This window comes from Humulus lupulus, chromosome 4 (assembly GCF_963169125.1).
Source record: "Humulus lupulus chromosome 4, drHumLupu1.1, whole genome shotgun sequence".
In the NCBI taxonomy this organism is placed as follows: Eukaryota; Viridiplantae; Streptophyta; class Magnoliopsida; order Rosales; family Cannabaceae; genus Humulus; species Humulus lupulus.
Window position 1 is genome coordinate 79,095,876 of NC_084796.1, and position 16,812 is coordinate 79,112,687.

Below are 16,812 nucleotides of genomic sequence, written 5' to 3' on the forward strand. Positions count from 1 at the left end.
TCCACACAGATTCGCCATTTGTCGTTAGGCTTGGGAACCAGTACTGGATTAGAGACCCACGATGGATAAAAAGCCACCCTGATGAACCCATTCTCCTTCAGTCTTTCAACTTCCTCTTTTAAGGCTTTCGATCTATCTTTATCGAGCAGCCTTCTTTTCTGTTGCACGGGTGGAAAACTCTTGTCAACGTTCAGGACATGGCTGATAACTGCAGGATCTATCCCAGCCATGTCTTTTTGTGACCAGGCAAAAACTTCCTGGTTCTTTCTCAAAAATTCCACCAGTGCATGCTTCGTTGTTGCTTCTAAATTTTTCCCGACCTTTACAACTCTGGTCTGGTCTTTTTCGTCAAGTTGGAACTCTTCAAGGTCCTCGATGGGTCCAACATCTTCTTCAAAATCCCCAAAGCGAGGATCTAAATATCTATCCTCACTTTGGGCAACACCCTATTTGGTGACTCCATCACCGGATTAGGCTTGTGTATCAATGGCCATCTGCCACCTTTCTGGGGGAGTGCTCTTCACCGTTCCCTTCTTTGCCTTCGTGACCAAGGAATTGTAACACTCCCTTGCTTCTCTCTGATTCCCCAACACGCGTCCTACCCCTGTGTCTGCTGGGAATTTCATGGCCAGGTGCCATACTGAGGTGACGGCTCGGAGGTCAACTAGTATGGGCCTTCCGATTACAGCATTGTACGCTGAAGGACAATCAACTACTATGAAAGTAGCGAGCAATGTCCTGGTAGCAGGCGCTGTACCTGCTATTACCGGAAGTCTAATTGACCCCGTGGGGGCGAGTCCCTCACCAGAGAAGCCGTAAATCGTTTGGTTGCAGGGCTCCAAGTCCTTGACGGACAACTTCATGCGTTCCAGCGAGGATTTGTACAGGATGTTTACCGAACTTCCTATATCAACTAATACTCTCTTCACCATCATGTTGACGATTTGAACATCCACGACCAGCGAATTGGAATGTGGGAACCAGACATGCTGGGCATCGCTATTAGAGAAGGTTATTCACCATCCTCTGATCGAGCCTTCTTTGATGCCCTGTCCTCCACAGTCATCATCTCGATGTCCTGGTCGTGACGTAGGGTCCGAGCATATCGTTCCCTCGCCTTTCCACTGCTTCCCGCGACGTGCAGACCTCCACAGGTGGTGAGTAAAGTGCCAGCTACGGGGTCAGGCTGCAAAGGTGGCGAGTGTTGGCGTGCGGGCGCATGCTCATTGCCACCTAGAGCCTCTCATTGGGAATTTCCCGAGGCCCGTACGTATCTTCTCAAGTGTCCTTTTCTGATAAGGAACTCGATTTCATCCTTCAGCTGGTTGTATTCATTTGTATCATGTCCGTAGTCATTATGATAACGACAGAACTTGGTGGTATCTCTTTTCGAAATATCTTTTCGAATGGGAGTGGGTTTTTTATAAGGCACACTAGAACTCGTGGCCTGATACACCTCTCCTCGAGACTCGATAAGGGTAGTGTAGTTAGTGAACCATGGTTCATAACGATTTCCCTTGGCGCATTTATTCTCAGAGGTGGAAGGCTCATTATGCGGCCATTTCTCCCCATTCTTGCCATTGCCGTTCCCGTTGCCTTCGCCGTTGCCGTTGGGTTTTGACCCATTGGCGGCTTTGGCGGGATCGGCAGTCCCCTTATCCTTGCCTGGGGGTTTTCCTTCACTGGCGATGGCATCTTCGAGCTTGATGTACCGATCAGCTCTATCCAAAAATTCTTGAGTAGTCTTAACTCCATGCTTTCTGAGGCTACTCCACAAAGACGTGCGGCGCCTAACTCCCGCAGTTAGGGCCATCATCTGGCCCTCATCACCCACTGTTTTGGCTCCAGCCGCTACTCGCATGAAGCGCTGGACGTAATCCTTCAGTGGCTCTCCTTCTTGCTGGCGTATCTCCACCAGCTGATTCGCCTCAGTTGGGTGCACACGACCCGCATAGAATTGTCCGTAAAATTATTTTACGAACATCTCCTAAGAAACAATACTTGTAGGAGGGAATTTGAAAAACCACTCCTGTGCAGCATCAGAAAATGTTGCAGGAAAGATCCTGCACCGAGCGTCTTCAGATACTTTCTGAATGTCCATGTGTATCTCAAACTTGTTGACGTGAGATACTGGGTCACCATACCTGTCAAAGTTCGGAAGCGTGGGCATCTTAAACTTTCTAGGAGTTTCTGCCACAGCTATCCTCTGAACGAAAGGAGTGCCCCTTCTCCTATCGTACTCGATATGAGATGTTCTTCCCCCGACCAGTTGTTGCACTGCCTAGTTCAGGGCATCTATTTGGGCTTGCACGCGCGTCAGGAATCGCCAGGGCCTCTGGTGCTGAGGGAACGTACTCATTGTGCCGTTCCCGGTGATCGTTGAGTACATCTCTCAAATCCTCATCTCTTCACCGCTGCTCGCTTGCTCCAAGCTGGTTAAAGACGTTATTTTGCCTGGGTTGCCCCCTAGCGTCACGTCTCTCGGGTTGGTCTTCTCTAGGTGGCGGGCTTCTGCCCCCACCTCTCTCTCCATTTCTCCGACCGACATTTCCTCTGCCTGAGTCGGCCTCATTGTAGACATGGCCATCTCTGAACCTCGACTGGCTATGGTGGGATCGACTGTCCCCTCGGTTGCCTCCTCGGGCTGGAACTTCCAGAGCGTTAAAGGGTGGCTTGCATTGGTCGGTAGGTCCCCGTGCATTATCATGTCGTGGGGGGCCCCGGACCACAGAGCTTATCTCTGAGTTCCTTCTATTGCCAAAAGGACACTGCCCTCTGCTCAGGGGGTTTGGCTCTTCGCCCCTATGGCGTCTAGGACTGCGGGGCTGCTACCCGACCCTATTCTTCCTTGGCTGCAGGGGAATGTCACGACCAGCCTGGGATGGAGGCTGCAGTTCAGGATCCCTTGGTGGGACATCCTCCTAAGGCATTGGTGGCTGCTCGGACCTCTGGGGGCTCGAGGGCTGGATCGTCGGGCTAGGATTGGGACCCCTTTGGGGTGGCCCATTTGAAGGTTAATCAGGCTGTGAGGCAGGTACAGCCTGATTCCTAGCCAACTGTAGGGCTGCTTCGAGGGCTGCCATGACCTCCCTCTGACGGCGGTCCATCTCCGCCTGTCTTTCACTCAATTCCTAGCGCTGTCGCTCAATTTCTTATTGCTGTCGCGCCATAACTTCAGCAACACTTTCTTGGCTAGCCCTCAGATTGGCCAGTTCATCCTGCAATACCCCCAGGGTATTCCTCAGCGTCTCGGAATCTAGTTCTTCCTCATCAAATTCCAAATGTGGCTCATCTTCGGTCACGTTTGAAGGATGAGGCGGTTGAGATGGTGCAGCGCCAGTCGCCTGCCCAGTCTTCTTTGTTGTTTTCTCCATTTATGCTTCAACAATATCGTATCAAGCTCTCAATGAAAGCACCAGAATGTTGAACCTTGTTTTGGTCAACTGACACGGAGTCAAAATGCTTGATGTGGACAGATATGTTGGAATGAATATAATGACAAAAACAGTAAAGCACACAAGAATTTATAGTGGTTCGGCCCCAGAAACTGGTAATAACCTACGTCCACTTGAGCTATTATTGATATGAGATCTCAAAGGAGTGATCAAAGAACTAGGGTTCTCCGAGTTTCACAGACCTGAGAGAGATAAACAGTACAATCGTTAATCTAATAGCCAAAAGTCTCTTCCTTGAGCTATATTTTTCTATTTATAGGCTCAAGGAGGATTACATGAATTTGTTACAGATATTCTCTCCTAATTAATCGGATAATCAGGAATCATAGAAGATAATCTCAGGATTGACTTTGATTCACCCAAGATCATATTGAAATATGCGGAGTGTATGACCATGCTGGTCGTAAAAAAAACTCAACAGTCGCGCCTGTAATGTCTTACTGGTCGATACTCTAACAGAACTCTGCTAGGTGTCAGCCACGTGTTCAGAAATCGCCTTCCACGTCATCCGTGCCTGTTTTTTGGATAACAACGGTCATACTAAAATTATTAATATATACAAATGAATTACCTCAGTCTCCAACTCCGTTTTAGGTCCAAGATAATGGAAGTCGGACCGTCGTAGAAAACTAGACTCACTTTCAACTATAATTTCCCTATGATAGATACAATAATATACATTAAAATATATTGAAAAAATGACAAAAAATATATACATTAAGATAGAAAAACTTACAATTGATCAGAGTTTAAAATGTTCAAAGAACACAATATCATCTTGACTAATAACATGTTTTTTTTTAAATAGTGATTGTGAGGCCTTTACGTTAATGGATTCACATGTCAATTTTTTCTTCTTCTCATATCTACATGGAATTTTATCTTTGGCTTGTAAATCCAGTTTAATAGAGTGTAGTTCATCTCTCAACTCTTTCAACTCATGTTCAATTACTATCCTCCATTCCATTTCTGATTTCATCACGAATTTCTATGCAAAAAAAATTGATGAAGATTATCACTATGTAAGAAATATTTTTGAAAAATAATAATATGTTTGAAAATTTTACATGATGAAATTTTCAAAACTTTAAAATTCCTCACATTTTTAGTTTATTGAAGAAAAATGAACTACAAAATAATTTGTAATAATAATGTTTTAAAATTTCTTTTATAAAATAGGAAATTTTTAAAACCCTATAACATTCAATGTAAATTTATAAACCTAATAGTTGATATCTAAGAAGTTTGAATAATTTCGAATTTTACAATGGGAGAAAGAAATGATAATTTGTTTGTAAAAATAAAGAAACCACATGAATGATTGAAAATCTTGCAAGAAACACTATGAAAAATCTAGAGCTTTTTCATAAAACATTTTTAAAAAAAATTGTTCTTGTGAGATTTTACTAGACAAGTTTTTCAAGAGAAATAAGATTTAATCATTTTTTTGAATTTCAAATCCTACATGACAAATAAAACTAAGTTGATATTTTTTTTTAAAAAAAAATCTCTAGTAGTGAATTTTGAAATATAAAATTGGAGAAATAGATGATAATTTGTTTGTAAAAATAAAGAAAGCACAAAAACGATTGAAAATCTTACAAAGAACACTATGAAAAATCTAGAGTTTTTTCATCAAACACTTTCAAAAAAATAATTCTTGTGGGTTTTCACTAAACAAGTTTTTCAAGAGAAATAAGATTTACTCATCTATGTGAATTTCAAATCTGACATAACAAAAAAAAAGTTGAATTTTTTTAAAAAAAAATAGAAAATCTACTAGTGATTTTCGAAAATGACTTAGAAACCTTACTTGAAAACACTTTCAAAAATTTGAGTTTCTTCAATAAGCAAGTTTTTTAAGATGAGTAAATTTTGTATAAAAATATATATAATATATATAAAATTCGAAATATGCATCATTAATTAGCCAACTAATTATAGTTGGGAAGATATGAGTCATTAATGCATAAGGAATTAATCTGGAAAGAACATGGAATGAACAATGAATGAAATGAATTAAGAAGGAATGGGGATATGGAATCTTGGAATGAATCTTAAATAATGATTTTTTTAATTATTTAATTAAATTAAAAGGTGACCGTCATATCAGCAGGTAGCCCATTACCAAGTTTGAAAAAGTCAAAGATAGCATTAATTAACATCTTTAAATGTGGACCATTTGATCCTAATCCAATGACTATTAATTGACAACATATCCATGAGGAAAAAACTCAATCACCATTAAGAGTGAACCTATATATATATATATATATATACTAGATACAAGCAACGTGCAATATGCACATTTGCTTAGTTTTATTTATAGAATTTATTAATTATTTTTATTAAATTTATATTAATGTCATATAAATTTTAAATAAATATCATATTTTAATTAAATAATTTATTTATTTTTGTTTAAGTTTATGTTTGTTCTAGATTTTGAATTTGGGAGGGACAACAAGAGATTATATATTATATGTTTAATGTAATATTAAATATTATGCGTGGAATTTAAATTTAAGTTTCTTGCTAGTTTTTAAAAAAAAAAAAACAATTTATTGCTAATTCACAGTAGAATATATTATATATTTAATATGATATTATTCTAATAAGTCAGTTTAAGTTTAATTAAATTATATTTAAATTATAAAACATATGATCTTATTATTTTTAAATAATTATTATTGTAAAATATCTAAAAAATATCATATTTTAATTTATTTAATTATTTATTATTTTTAAATAATTATTATGGTATAATATCTCAAAAATATATTATTTTGATTTTTTAATTATTTATTTTATTTTATTTAAGTTTAAGTATTTACAAACTACTGTTAAATATAATAATATTCTGTTAAATATAAGAATATTCCGTTAAAGTTAACCTTAAAAAAATAAAAAATTGTTAAAGCCAATAATTTCCGTTATCTACACACTTATTATATAAAAGAGATATAAATATATAGATTTTTAATTATTCAGTAGTTAAGAAGTAAAGTTAGAATTAATTAATATTATTATAATTATTAATAAAAATGAATTAAAAAATTAAATTGTTGGAAAAATAGATAAAAAAATCTTTATATATATATAGAAATAGATGATTTATTTATTTAAAATTTATATGATAATAATACAAATTAAATAAAAATAATTAACAATAAATACGAATTAATTGTATCATATATATATATATACAAACGAAAGAAAGGGCGGCTGAAACTGAAAATATCCAAGAAGATGGAAAGGGAAGAAATAGAATGACAAGTGTGCCTCCCTCAGTTGCACCATTGGTCAAGCAAGAGAGCTTTGGTATAGGTGAGAATTGGGTGGCTGCCTAATTCATTCGAGAAGATACAATACAATTATAATTAATCCTCATATTTATTATGGGAAATTTCACATTCTATGCTTAATATTGGGTATTAATTAAAATATATGCTAGTCATATTAAATATTTTAAAATAATGCTACTTTTTGGCACTCTACCAAAAATATTCTCCTATCTTTTCACTTCTCACTTCTCTCTTCCATTTCTCTTTCTCTCGGTTTACTCTTTCACCTCGCGGCACCTCCAACACCACCAACACACTAAAATCTGTATTTTGAATAAATCTGGGTATAATGTTTGGGGATTTTTTGCAATTTTTTTCAAATCTAAAACTCTAAAAGGGAAATTTAACATTTTATGCTTAATATTGAGTGTTAGTGAAAATATATACTAGGCATACTAAAGATTTCAAAATAATGTCACTTTTTGGAACTCTACAGAAACTACCCTCATCTCTTCCATCTTCTCTCTTCTCACTTCTCTCTTCCCTCTCCATCTCTTTCGGTTCACTCTCTCTCACCTCACCTCACGGCACCACCAACACCAACACCACCACCACACTAAATACTGCATTTCGAACAGATCAGGCATGCTTTTTGCCTTTTTTGCAATATTTTCATATCTAAAACTCTAAAATCTGCAGAAAATCGACCTTGCTCGATGGTGGTTCGATGGTGCTCGATGCCAACTCGACGTGGCCTTCAAAATCAAGATTTTCATAAAAAAAAAAAACAACCTTGCTCAATAGTGGTTCGATGGTGCTCGATGGACTCGATGCAATTATTGCAAGAGATATAATTTTTCACTCAAGTGTCTATTTTGAGTGATTTTTTTTTGTTTTTGTTTTTGACACACTCATATTCACATTTTTTATGTTTAAAACTTGAAAATATACCAAAACATGTCTTAAACATGAGGTATGTTTGGATTTTTGTATTTTTTTTTTCAAGTGTTACACTTCACAAATATGTGCATATGAGCATGTCAAACATGTAGATCTTGAAAAAATACAAAAAAAAAAAAATCACCCCAAATGGACACCCGAATGAAGAATTATGTCTCTTGTAAGAATCACATCGAGTCCATCGAGCTGGCATCGAGCACCATCAAACCATCATCGAACCACTATCGAGCAAAGTCATTTTGTTCATGAAAATCTTGATTTTGGAGAACCATCGAACCATCGAACCATCATCGAGCAATGTCGATTTTCTGTAGATTTCAGAGTTTTAGATCTGAAAAAATAAAATCTAAAAAAAAACTCAAAAACCATGCCCAGATCTGTTCGAAATGCAGTATTTAGTATGGTGGTGGTGTTGGTGGTGTCGTGAGGTGAGAGAGATTGATCTGAAAGAGAGAGAGAGAGAGGGAAGAGAAAAGTGAGAAGAGAGAAGAGGGAAAAGATCAGGTTATTTTTGGTAGAGTGCCAAAAAGTGGCATTATTTTGAAATACTTAATGTGTCTAGCATATTTTTAATTAGCACCCAATATGATGCATAAAAACTGAAATTTCCCCTCTGAAATTTGCAGAAAATTGACATTTCTCGATGGTGGTTCGATGCCAGCTCGATGGGGCCTTCAAAATAAAGATTTTCATGAAAAAAATGACTTTGCTCGATAGTGGTTTGATGGTGCTCGATATCAGCTTAATAGGCTCGATGCAATTCTTGCAATAGACATAATTTTTCACTCGGGTGTCCGTTTAAGGTGATTTTTTATTTTGAGTATTTTTTCAAGATCTACACATTTGACATGCTCATATTCACACTTGTGAAGTTTAAAACTTGAAAACATACCAAAACATATCTTAAACATGATGTATGTTTGGATTTTTGTATTTTTTTTTTCAAGTGTTACACTTCACAAATGTGCATATGAGCATGTCAAATGTGTAGATCTTGAAAAAATACAAACAAAAAAAATCACCCAAACGGACACTCGAGTGAAAAATTATGTCTCTTGCAAGAATCTCATCGAATCCATCGAGCTGACATCGGACATCATCGAACCACCATCAAACAAAGTCTTTTTTTTTTCATGAAAATCTTGATTTTGAATGTCCCATCGAGTTGACATCGAGCACCATCGAACCACCATTGAACAATGTTGATTTTATGCATATTTCATAATTTTAGATCTGAAAAAAATCGCAAAAAAACTCAAAAACTATGCCAATATCTGTTCGAAATGCAGTATTTAGTGTGGTGGTAGTATTGGTGGTGTCGTGAGGTGAGAGATAGCAAACTGAAAGAGAGAAGTGAGGAGAGAAGAGGAAAGAGATGATCATATTTTTAGTAGAATGTCAAAAGATTATATTATTTTAAAATACTTAATATACCTATCATATTTTTTTTTGAATGAGCACCCAATATGATGTATGGAAACTGAAATTTCCCTTTATTATTTGGCTTTCAAATAATAATAATAATAATAATAATAATTGGGTGCAATCTATTTTTTTTCTTTCTTTTCTCATATGGTTTGTTGAGATTCATTAATGTCGTGCAGGACTCAAATTCTTCACGTGCCTCAAAATATAACCCCACATGTCAGAGAAAAATAAAATAAAATAATTGATAAATGAAAATTCAGGATAGGGCTAAATGTTGTTACCTCACCTTTGACAGCTAAAATAAACAACGGATTGCATGCATCAGTGTGTGAATAAAAGAATAATGAAAGCACCAATAGAAATACAAGCACCTTATCTTTTCCTTGTTCATTATATGCAGGGTTTATATTTTTTTTGGACATGTTTTTTTTTCTTCATAATTTGTTGGGATCCTGTATTTTGACAAATTATTTTTTAGACTCTATATATTGTAAAATGGTTAAAATAGAACCCTAAAATCAATTTTGGTTAATATTTTCTCAACTAAAATTACAAATAATTTACCAAACTAACAATTCAGAACAAAAATAAAATCATTCTGCTTAAAAACTGTGTTGTTATATTCAATTTTTTCTTCATCAAAATTGAGTTTAGGGTTCTATTTTAACTATTTAATAAAATATAGGGTCCAAAAAATAATTTATCAAAATACAGGGTCCAAACATATAATGAGACAATACAGGATCCAAAAAAAATATAAACCTTATATATGTACAATAATATAATTACCTTTTCTTTTTTTTTTCTTTTTACTGTTAGCCATCATTAATTAATATATAATATGTATATATGTTTTTCTTTAAAAATCGTATTAGCCGTAACAACAGAGACATTAGATTATCAATTATTTATAATCAAAATAAATAGTCAAGAAATAATTTGGTTGGATGGACAAAAAAAAAAAAAGAGCTTGACGTAAAAATGAACATAAAAGTAGACAGTTCAAATGTTTATGTGAACATTTCATTTATAGTAATAAAACCACCTCTTAATCTGATTAAATATTAGCTGAGAAAAAAATTGACCAGGTGATTTGAAAGGTGAGCTATTATTATATCATCATTAACTATCACTGGTTTATATCGTACTCATGGGTTAGATTTTATTTTTCGTTAATTGCTTTCTAAATTAATTTTTTATCTTTTAATTTTTTTTTTATCTAGAGAGCTGAGTTACTGCTCGGGGTTGTCTTTTATTTTTGCTTAGGGACTTGTATTTCTATTAATACATAAAGAAGGAAGATATCACTTATTGCATGCCATGTATGTAATAAAATTCAATTGTCAATTAATAATTAAAAAAAATCAAACAAAGTAATTAGAAGAAGAAATAGAAAAGATTGACAAATACAGTAATTATTTAATGCTTTTGCGTGTGTTTGGTATCTAAACGTGCACGTGCTGATATAGAGAATTGATGGCCAAATATCCAAAATGAGCCCCCACCACAAGAACTGAAAATCCAAAATCAATCACTAAAATAATACAGTAATGGAACTCATGCTCTTATTAAGATAAAAGTTAATTAATAAAAGACACTTAAATTCACAGATACTAATTTCATTTTTTACTTCTTTTAATGCATAAATTATACAAAAATAAGATCAGTTGCCACCAACTGAATCTCATTCTCATATGTCAACAATTTTGTATTCAAGCAAATTGACAACACTAATGCCAAATAATAAAGCTTTATACTCTTGACAAATTCCAAAACCAAAACAAAAATGAAATCACCAAAATTAAAATAGTTACCAATCATATCATTTTCTTACATAGATAACACATACTTAACTTTTTTTTTTTTCAGATTCATAAGATCTACAATACATACCATCAAGCATTAATAATTCGAATTTTTAACTACCCTACTAATAATCAAACCTTTCTATTAAATCATAGGTTTTATTTTCTTCTTAATAATTCCAGAAGCTTTCCATATCAACTGAACCAGCTGAAGCAGTAGCTTGATTACCAAATGGCCTCCTACCCATTTCAAGATTGGCCATTACAGATGTGTTGACTTCACTATTCATGACCGTTTCCCTCTCTGTTTTGAAGATTTGCCTCAAGTTTGATCCATTGTTCTCAACCAAAGACCTGAGGATTGACTGGTCATCACCATTATTATTATTATTATTATGGTGAACCATAAGAAAGTTAGGGAACTGCATATGTGATGAAACGGCAGCGTTTTGAGCCGAGTAAAGCGAGTTCGGAAGTGGGATTCTTGGGAGAACAACGTTTGTTGAAGGAGAGTTTGAAACGACACCGTAAAGAGAGTTTATGTTCAACGAATCCATTGTTGTTTCATCTTGGTTTCTAAGAATGTTGTTATTATTCATGGGGCTGGAGAAGCAGGGCACGTTCACCGAGTGGAGAACTGGTTTGGACTTGTTGCTATAAGGTGATGAAGAATCCATTAATGGTGGTAAACCAAATGAACCCATTTCGTTTCCAAAAGGGCTTAATCTACTTAACCCCGTTATGGGGATTTTCTTACCACCTGAACTCTTCTGAAAAACCCTGCAAATTACCCATTCATTCTGTCCCCCCCACAAAAAAGAATAAGTTAAGGTCATGGAGAGCAAAACAGAGGGAAAAGTCAAGGGAAAAGGGTCTTACCTTTGCGGTTTTGGGGAGATTATGGACTGAAAACTTTCCTTCTAGTCTGTATTCATGCATAACCCAGTTGGATTTTTCTCCTTTCGGAGCTCTACCTTTGTAGAAAACCAGGGTTTTCTTCATTCCAACGAGAGATTTTCCTCTGTAAATTTCTTTATCTTTCCCTGTTGCTTTCCAATACCCAGCTTCAGTTGCTCTGTTTGTTCTCAATCCAGTTGGGTATTTTCTGTCCCTTACACAAAAAAAATACCACTCTTTTTCTCCCATTTTCGCTTTCCCTGAAAAGAACAATAATAGTCAAATCATATCCTCACTTGTACAAGGAGAAAAAAACTAAAATAAAAAAGAATCAGAGCTTGAGATTATGAAATTAGAACACCCACAAGGCAAATCCCAAGGTTCAGACTTATTCAAATCAACTTCTCCAATAGCTCTACACAAAAAGCTCGTATCAACAACTTTCTTGTATAAGTAGTGAGAAATAAGCTCTTCATCAGTGGGATGGAATCGAAACCCAGGAGGCAAATCAAGCTGTTCATCTTCCTTAACACGTCCGATAACGTTTGCCATAATAGCCTTTTGATTAAAGAAAAGCTAAAAACCTTATTATAATTATTTTTTCTTTTAGAAGCTAGTTGGACAAAAATGGATTCTCTTCTCACAAAGTTACCAAAAGTTTCAAAAGTTTATTTTCAATTCCAATACCCTTTAATACTTGAATTGAATGTGTTATGTATCAAAACAAACAGTTTCAATCTCCCTGGGTTCAACACACCTAGCTGAGAAAAACAAACCCAAAAAGATTCAAACAGGAAAAAAAAAAAAAAAAACTCAAGGAAAAGCCAAGGGAAATTGAAAAGGAAAAGTGGGATTAGAGATAAAGAGAAGAGAAGCCATATATGGGAACTAAAAAGTTATAACCTGAAAGAAAGAGATGTTAAGAAAAAGAAAAGCACAAGGAAAGCCAGAAGCCCCCCTAAATACTGGTTATTTGGAAAGAGAGAAACGTGGTATGTAAGGCAACTTAGTTTTGGTTAGGTTGTTTTTTAGCCTTTGATTTTTTCTAATTATTTATTTATATTTGTGAAAAATTCTACCATATTAAAAATTTGACCAAGGACAACCCTACCTAGTATTAAAATACTAGACTGAGCATGTAATTTGTATTGTCACCAATTTAATAATTTTCAGTATTGTCAACAAAAGATTATAAATGCAAAATATGTTTTATCTTATTATTTAGAAGATATTATATGCTGTCAAAGAATCGTCCCGAAGAAGATGATGGAGGTTTTTTAATGGGGCTTTTTGATGTTACATGATTAGCTGTTTCATTGGAAACTATCCGTGCATTGTGTGTATTATAATAATATAAAGTATATTGCAGTGGAAGAAGCTCAAGAATATTTAAAACCTTTTATGATATGAAAAGGTATTTTAGTGACAATTTAAAAAAAAAAGCAAGAAAAATAAAAAATCCACTACATTAATCAGGATAAATGGTGAACAGCTCACTAGCTCTGTGTGAATGTAAGAAAATTAAAAAGACGCTTAATAGGACCATCTATCTATCTACTAAGCTGATTACCATACATTAAAAAAAAAACTTATTAATTGTCACACTCCTACTCTATATTTATTTTTAAAAATAGTAAAAAAATAAAAAGATTCGCAACTTTATAAAAATAAAAAGACTCACAACTTTATAAAAATAAAAAATAGAGGAACAATATTTCACGCCCATTGAACTCACAAACACTAATTTCATAACCTCTCTTAATAAACACAATTTATACTTAACAATCCACTCATCAAATTGTTGGATATTTTGAATAAAAAAAACAATTGAGATTTTTTATCCCACATTGGCTGCAAATTGTTTTACTCCTTTTCCAATGGCTATATAATGGAGTATAGCCTTGTTGTTTAAAGTACATCAAAATTCATTCTTTAAGGTATATAGTCATATTGAATTATATTTATATTATGATATTATATTTATATTATGATTTTAGTTATATGTTTTATAATGATAGAGTTAGGGTATATTTGGTTTGGCGAAGTAATTAAGTTACTTGTCGGCTTTTATTATATTGTTATATATATTATAAGTTATTTATAATTATAATATTGTTATATATATTATAAGTTATTTATATTTATAATATTTATGTATCTTTAATTTAGTAGATATAGATATAATTATTGTATTTATCATATTTATTGTATTTATCATATTGTGTTTATTCAAGTATTATATAAAATATGTTTTTCTTACAATCTTAAAATAGATTATTGTTTAAACATAATATTTGAATATATTTATTAGTGATATTTCTATATCTATATTGTTGACGCGGTTCTTCGCCAACAGGAAATTAAGAAAATAAGAGAAAGAGATTAGTGCTTATGTTGAACCGAAACAGATATATGATCTTAGGAAATGAAATGGTGACTCAAAGTACGTTTTTTAAGTGGTTCAAAGGTTAAAATCCTTCTACTCCACTAGTCAGTATTATTGCTATATACTGGATATTTGATTACAGGGTATTTCTTACAATTGAGAATCCAACCCATATTTACTCCCAGGGTCTCCATATTTATATGAGAAGGCACCTGGGAGTTGGTAAGAAGGTCATCCCGTGACATTCTTACCTTTCGTATCAACTCTGTGACATTCATGATTAATTTCTAAACCTGACACATAAGTGTGGTCAAATCAATAGGTAAGGGGATAATGGGCCGCACGGCCCAACCCAGTCGTGGGTGTCTGAATACGCATGTTCACGCTGCGTGTCCGAGAAGTCAGGGATATATTAGACACGTGATGTCTGATATATGCACGTTTACCTTGCGTGGTTGACTCTATAAAGGGTCATAGCCTCCAACTCTAGCTCGTACCACAAGCTGGATACTTAACTCGACCTTCGGCCTTCAGAGCCCGGACTCAGTCCTTAAGTAACCAGAGGTGAACCCTTAGGTTACCTTGAGCTAAGGAGGTATGATCTTACGACGGCAGCTACGATTTTGGGGATGTCCACGAGGTAATCATGCTTAGGCCGTAGCTCAGCTCGCTAATCAGCTCGTGGGAAAATCAGGGCGTACATCTGCCCCCCAAGCCCCTGCTCGTGGCATAAGACGTCGTATAAGGCCACAGTAGGGGCTTTTAGGCTTCCCCATAAACTCTTCACCTTCCACATTTTACGCAGGCACCTGATACGTGGAACATCGTGGTTGGTGACGGTACGTCTTCCGAGAACCGCATTTAATGGCCTAGCCTATGCCGAGCCGTCGTTTCGTATTTCGAGTGGAGGGCCTTGGATCCCACATCAAGGCCATCCAACGGCCCTTTTTACGTGACCCTTCGCGTATATAAAAGGGGTGGCCACCCTACGCATGGGCCACCCTTTCATTTGAAATTTCTTAGAAACTCTCTCCTTCTTCTCTCTTCATCTCAGAAGAAAAACCCTCTTCTTTCCGACTGTCATTCAGCGTTCAAGAAGCTCAGGCACAAGGACTCCTTCAAAGCTTTGGAAGCAAATACTCCGACGAAGCTTCCACCTAGGCGACACCTTCATCCACCTTCCAGCCAAAAACTCTGTAAGTCTCCTGACTATGCATGTTTTGAAAATATTTTTCACTGTAGCCTAGGTAAATATTTACTGTAGCCACATGCAAGGGTTTATTGGTTTTTGTGGGTATGAAGGGTGAAAGCCTTTTAGGTTAGGGTATTTTTGCTGTAGGAAATCGTTTAGGAGTATGGTTTACAAGATGCATTTTCTGAGGAAAATTTCTAGGTAGGAGTTTTGGAATCTTGGGTGCAAAACCGGGTAGCTTAGGGGACACGCTTCACAGGCGGTTTTGCCCTCTTTGCCTACTGAAACTTTCCTTCCAAGGCAAATTCTACCCTGACCCTCCTGACACACGAATTCCGAGAAATCTGGGATTTGTTGGGAGCACAGGCGCGTGTTCATAGAACTGTGTGGCCTCACTCTCCACGGGCTGGGCTTACCTCAGCTCGTGCAAAGAACACTTTGATTCTTCCTCATGCTTAGGTCGCCTTTTCTGAAATCTTTTCTTTTGTTCGCTAGGCGACCAGATGGCACCGAAGAGGAACGCTCCAAAGAAGACCGTCGGCAGCTCGGCCTCCCAGCAAGACAAAGGAAAGGCGGTGATACCGGAATCCCCGATCCCCAACTTTGGCCCGGCAGTGGAGCAGGAGCTTGAGGTGGCTCCTGACGCGTTCTTTGAGGCGGAGAGGATCGTCTCAAAGATTACCGACCAGACGAAGATCAACAAGCTATTCCTCTCCCACAACATCGGGCTGGGGAGAGCGTCAGTGATTGCCCGAACTCCCGTGGAAGGCGAGCGGAGCTGTGCGCCGCTCGACGAGGAATTCGCGGCCTGGAGCGGCGAGCATTTCAAGGCGGGGGCCTTCCTCCTGTTGGATCAGTATTTCGCTGACTTCCTCAATTTCATGAGGTTGGCCCCATTTCAGCTCCCCCCCTAACTCTTATCGGTTGTTGGCGGGGTTGAGATATTTATTTTTGAAGCACGAGTGGGAGGTCCCCACTCCTGCGGATATTTTGTACTTTTTCTGCCTCAAGGCCAGCCCGGATTAGCGGGGGCGAGGCGACGGGTTTTACTACTTAACCTGATTTCCCAATACTGCTGCGGTCATCGAGCTGCCCAGCCACCCCAACGACTTCAAAGATCAATTCTTTATGTCGATGGGGTTCAGGAACTGCGAGCTCCACTACTTCAATCGTCCTCATAAGTGTTTTTCAACCTTTGCTCGTAAGTTAAGTATCATACAGCTCCTCATGTATCCCTTTCTGACTTAGATTAATCCTGCAGCTATCTTTGCGAGGACAAAGAAATCTGTGACCCTCGGAGCTCAATACGAGACACTGGTGGGCTTGTCCCCCAGTGAAAAGGATTACCGCGTGCTCGTGACAGACGAGACGATGGTGGCCTGCAAGCTGATTTTCCCAAATCAGA

The 16,812-nt window shown here is 36.5% G+C and overlaps 1 protein-coding gene across 1 annotated transcript; it reads right to left on the reverse strand.

Annotated features, from left to right (window-relative positions):
- Positions 1-10,914: 10,914 nt before the first annotated feature.
- LOC133830586 (NAC domain-containing protein 100-like) lies at positions 10,915-12,830 on the reverse strand. Its single transcript, XM_062260594.1, has 3 exons — positions 12,195-12,830; positions 11,812-12,089; positions 10,915-11,732 (listed from the first exon to the last, which is right to left on the reverse strand). The coding sequence occupies exons 1-3, from the start codon at positions 12,379-12,381 to the stop codon at positions 11,103-11,105; spliced, it is 1,095 nt and encodes a 364-aa protein (XP_062116578.1). The 5' UTR covers positions 12,382-12,830; the 3' UTR covers positions 10,915-11,102.
- Positions 12,831-16,812: the final 3,982 nt, after the last annotated feature.

Bases quoted from the DNA above. Each gene is read 5' to 3' on its own strand.
- LOC133830586 (XM_062260594.1), bottom strand. From the start codon at position 12,381: ATGGCAAACGTTATCGGACGTGTTAAGGAAGATGAACAGCTTGATTTG. The intron at 12,090-12,194 runs GTGGGTGTTCTA...TGTTCTTTTCAG, and splicing joins TGAACCTTGGGATTTGCCTT to GGAAAGCGAAAATGGGAGAA. The intron at 11,733-11,811 runs GTAAGACCCTTT...TGGGGGGGACAG, and splicing joins ATCTCCCCAAAACCGCAAAG to AATGAATGGGTAATTTGCAG.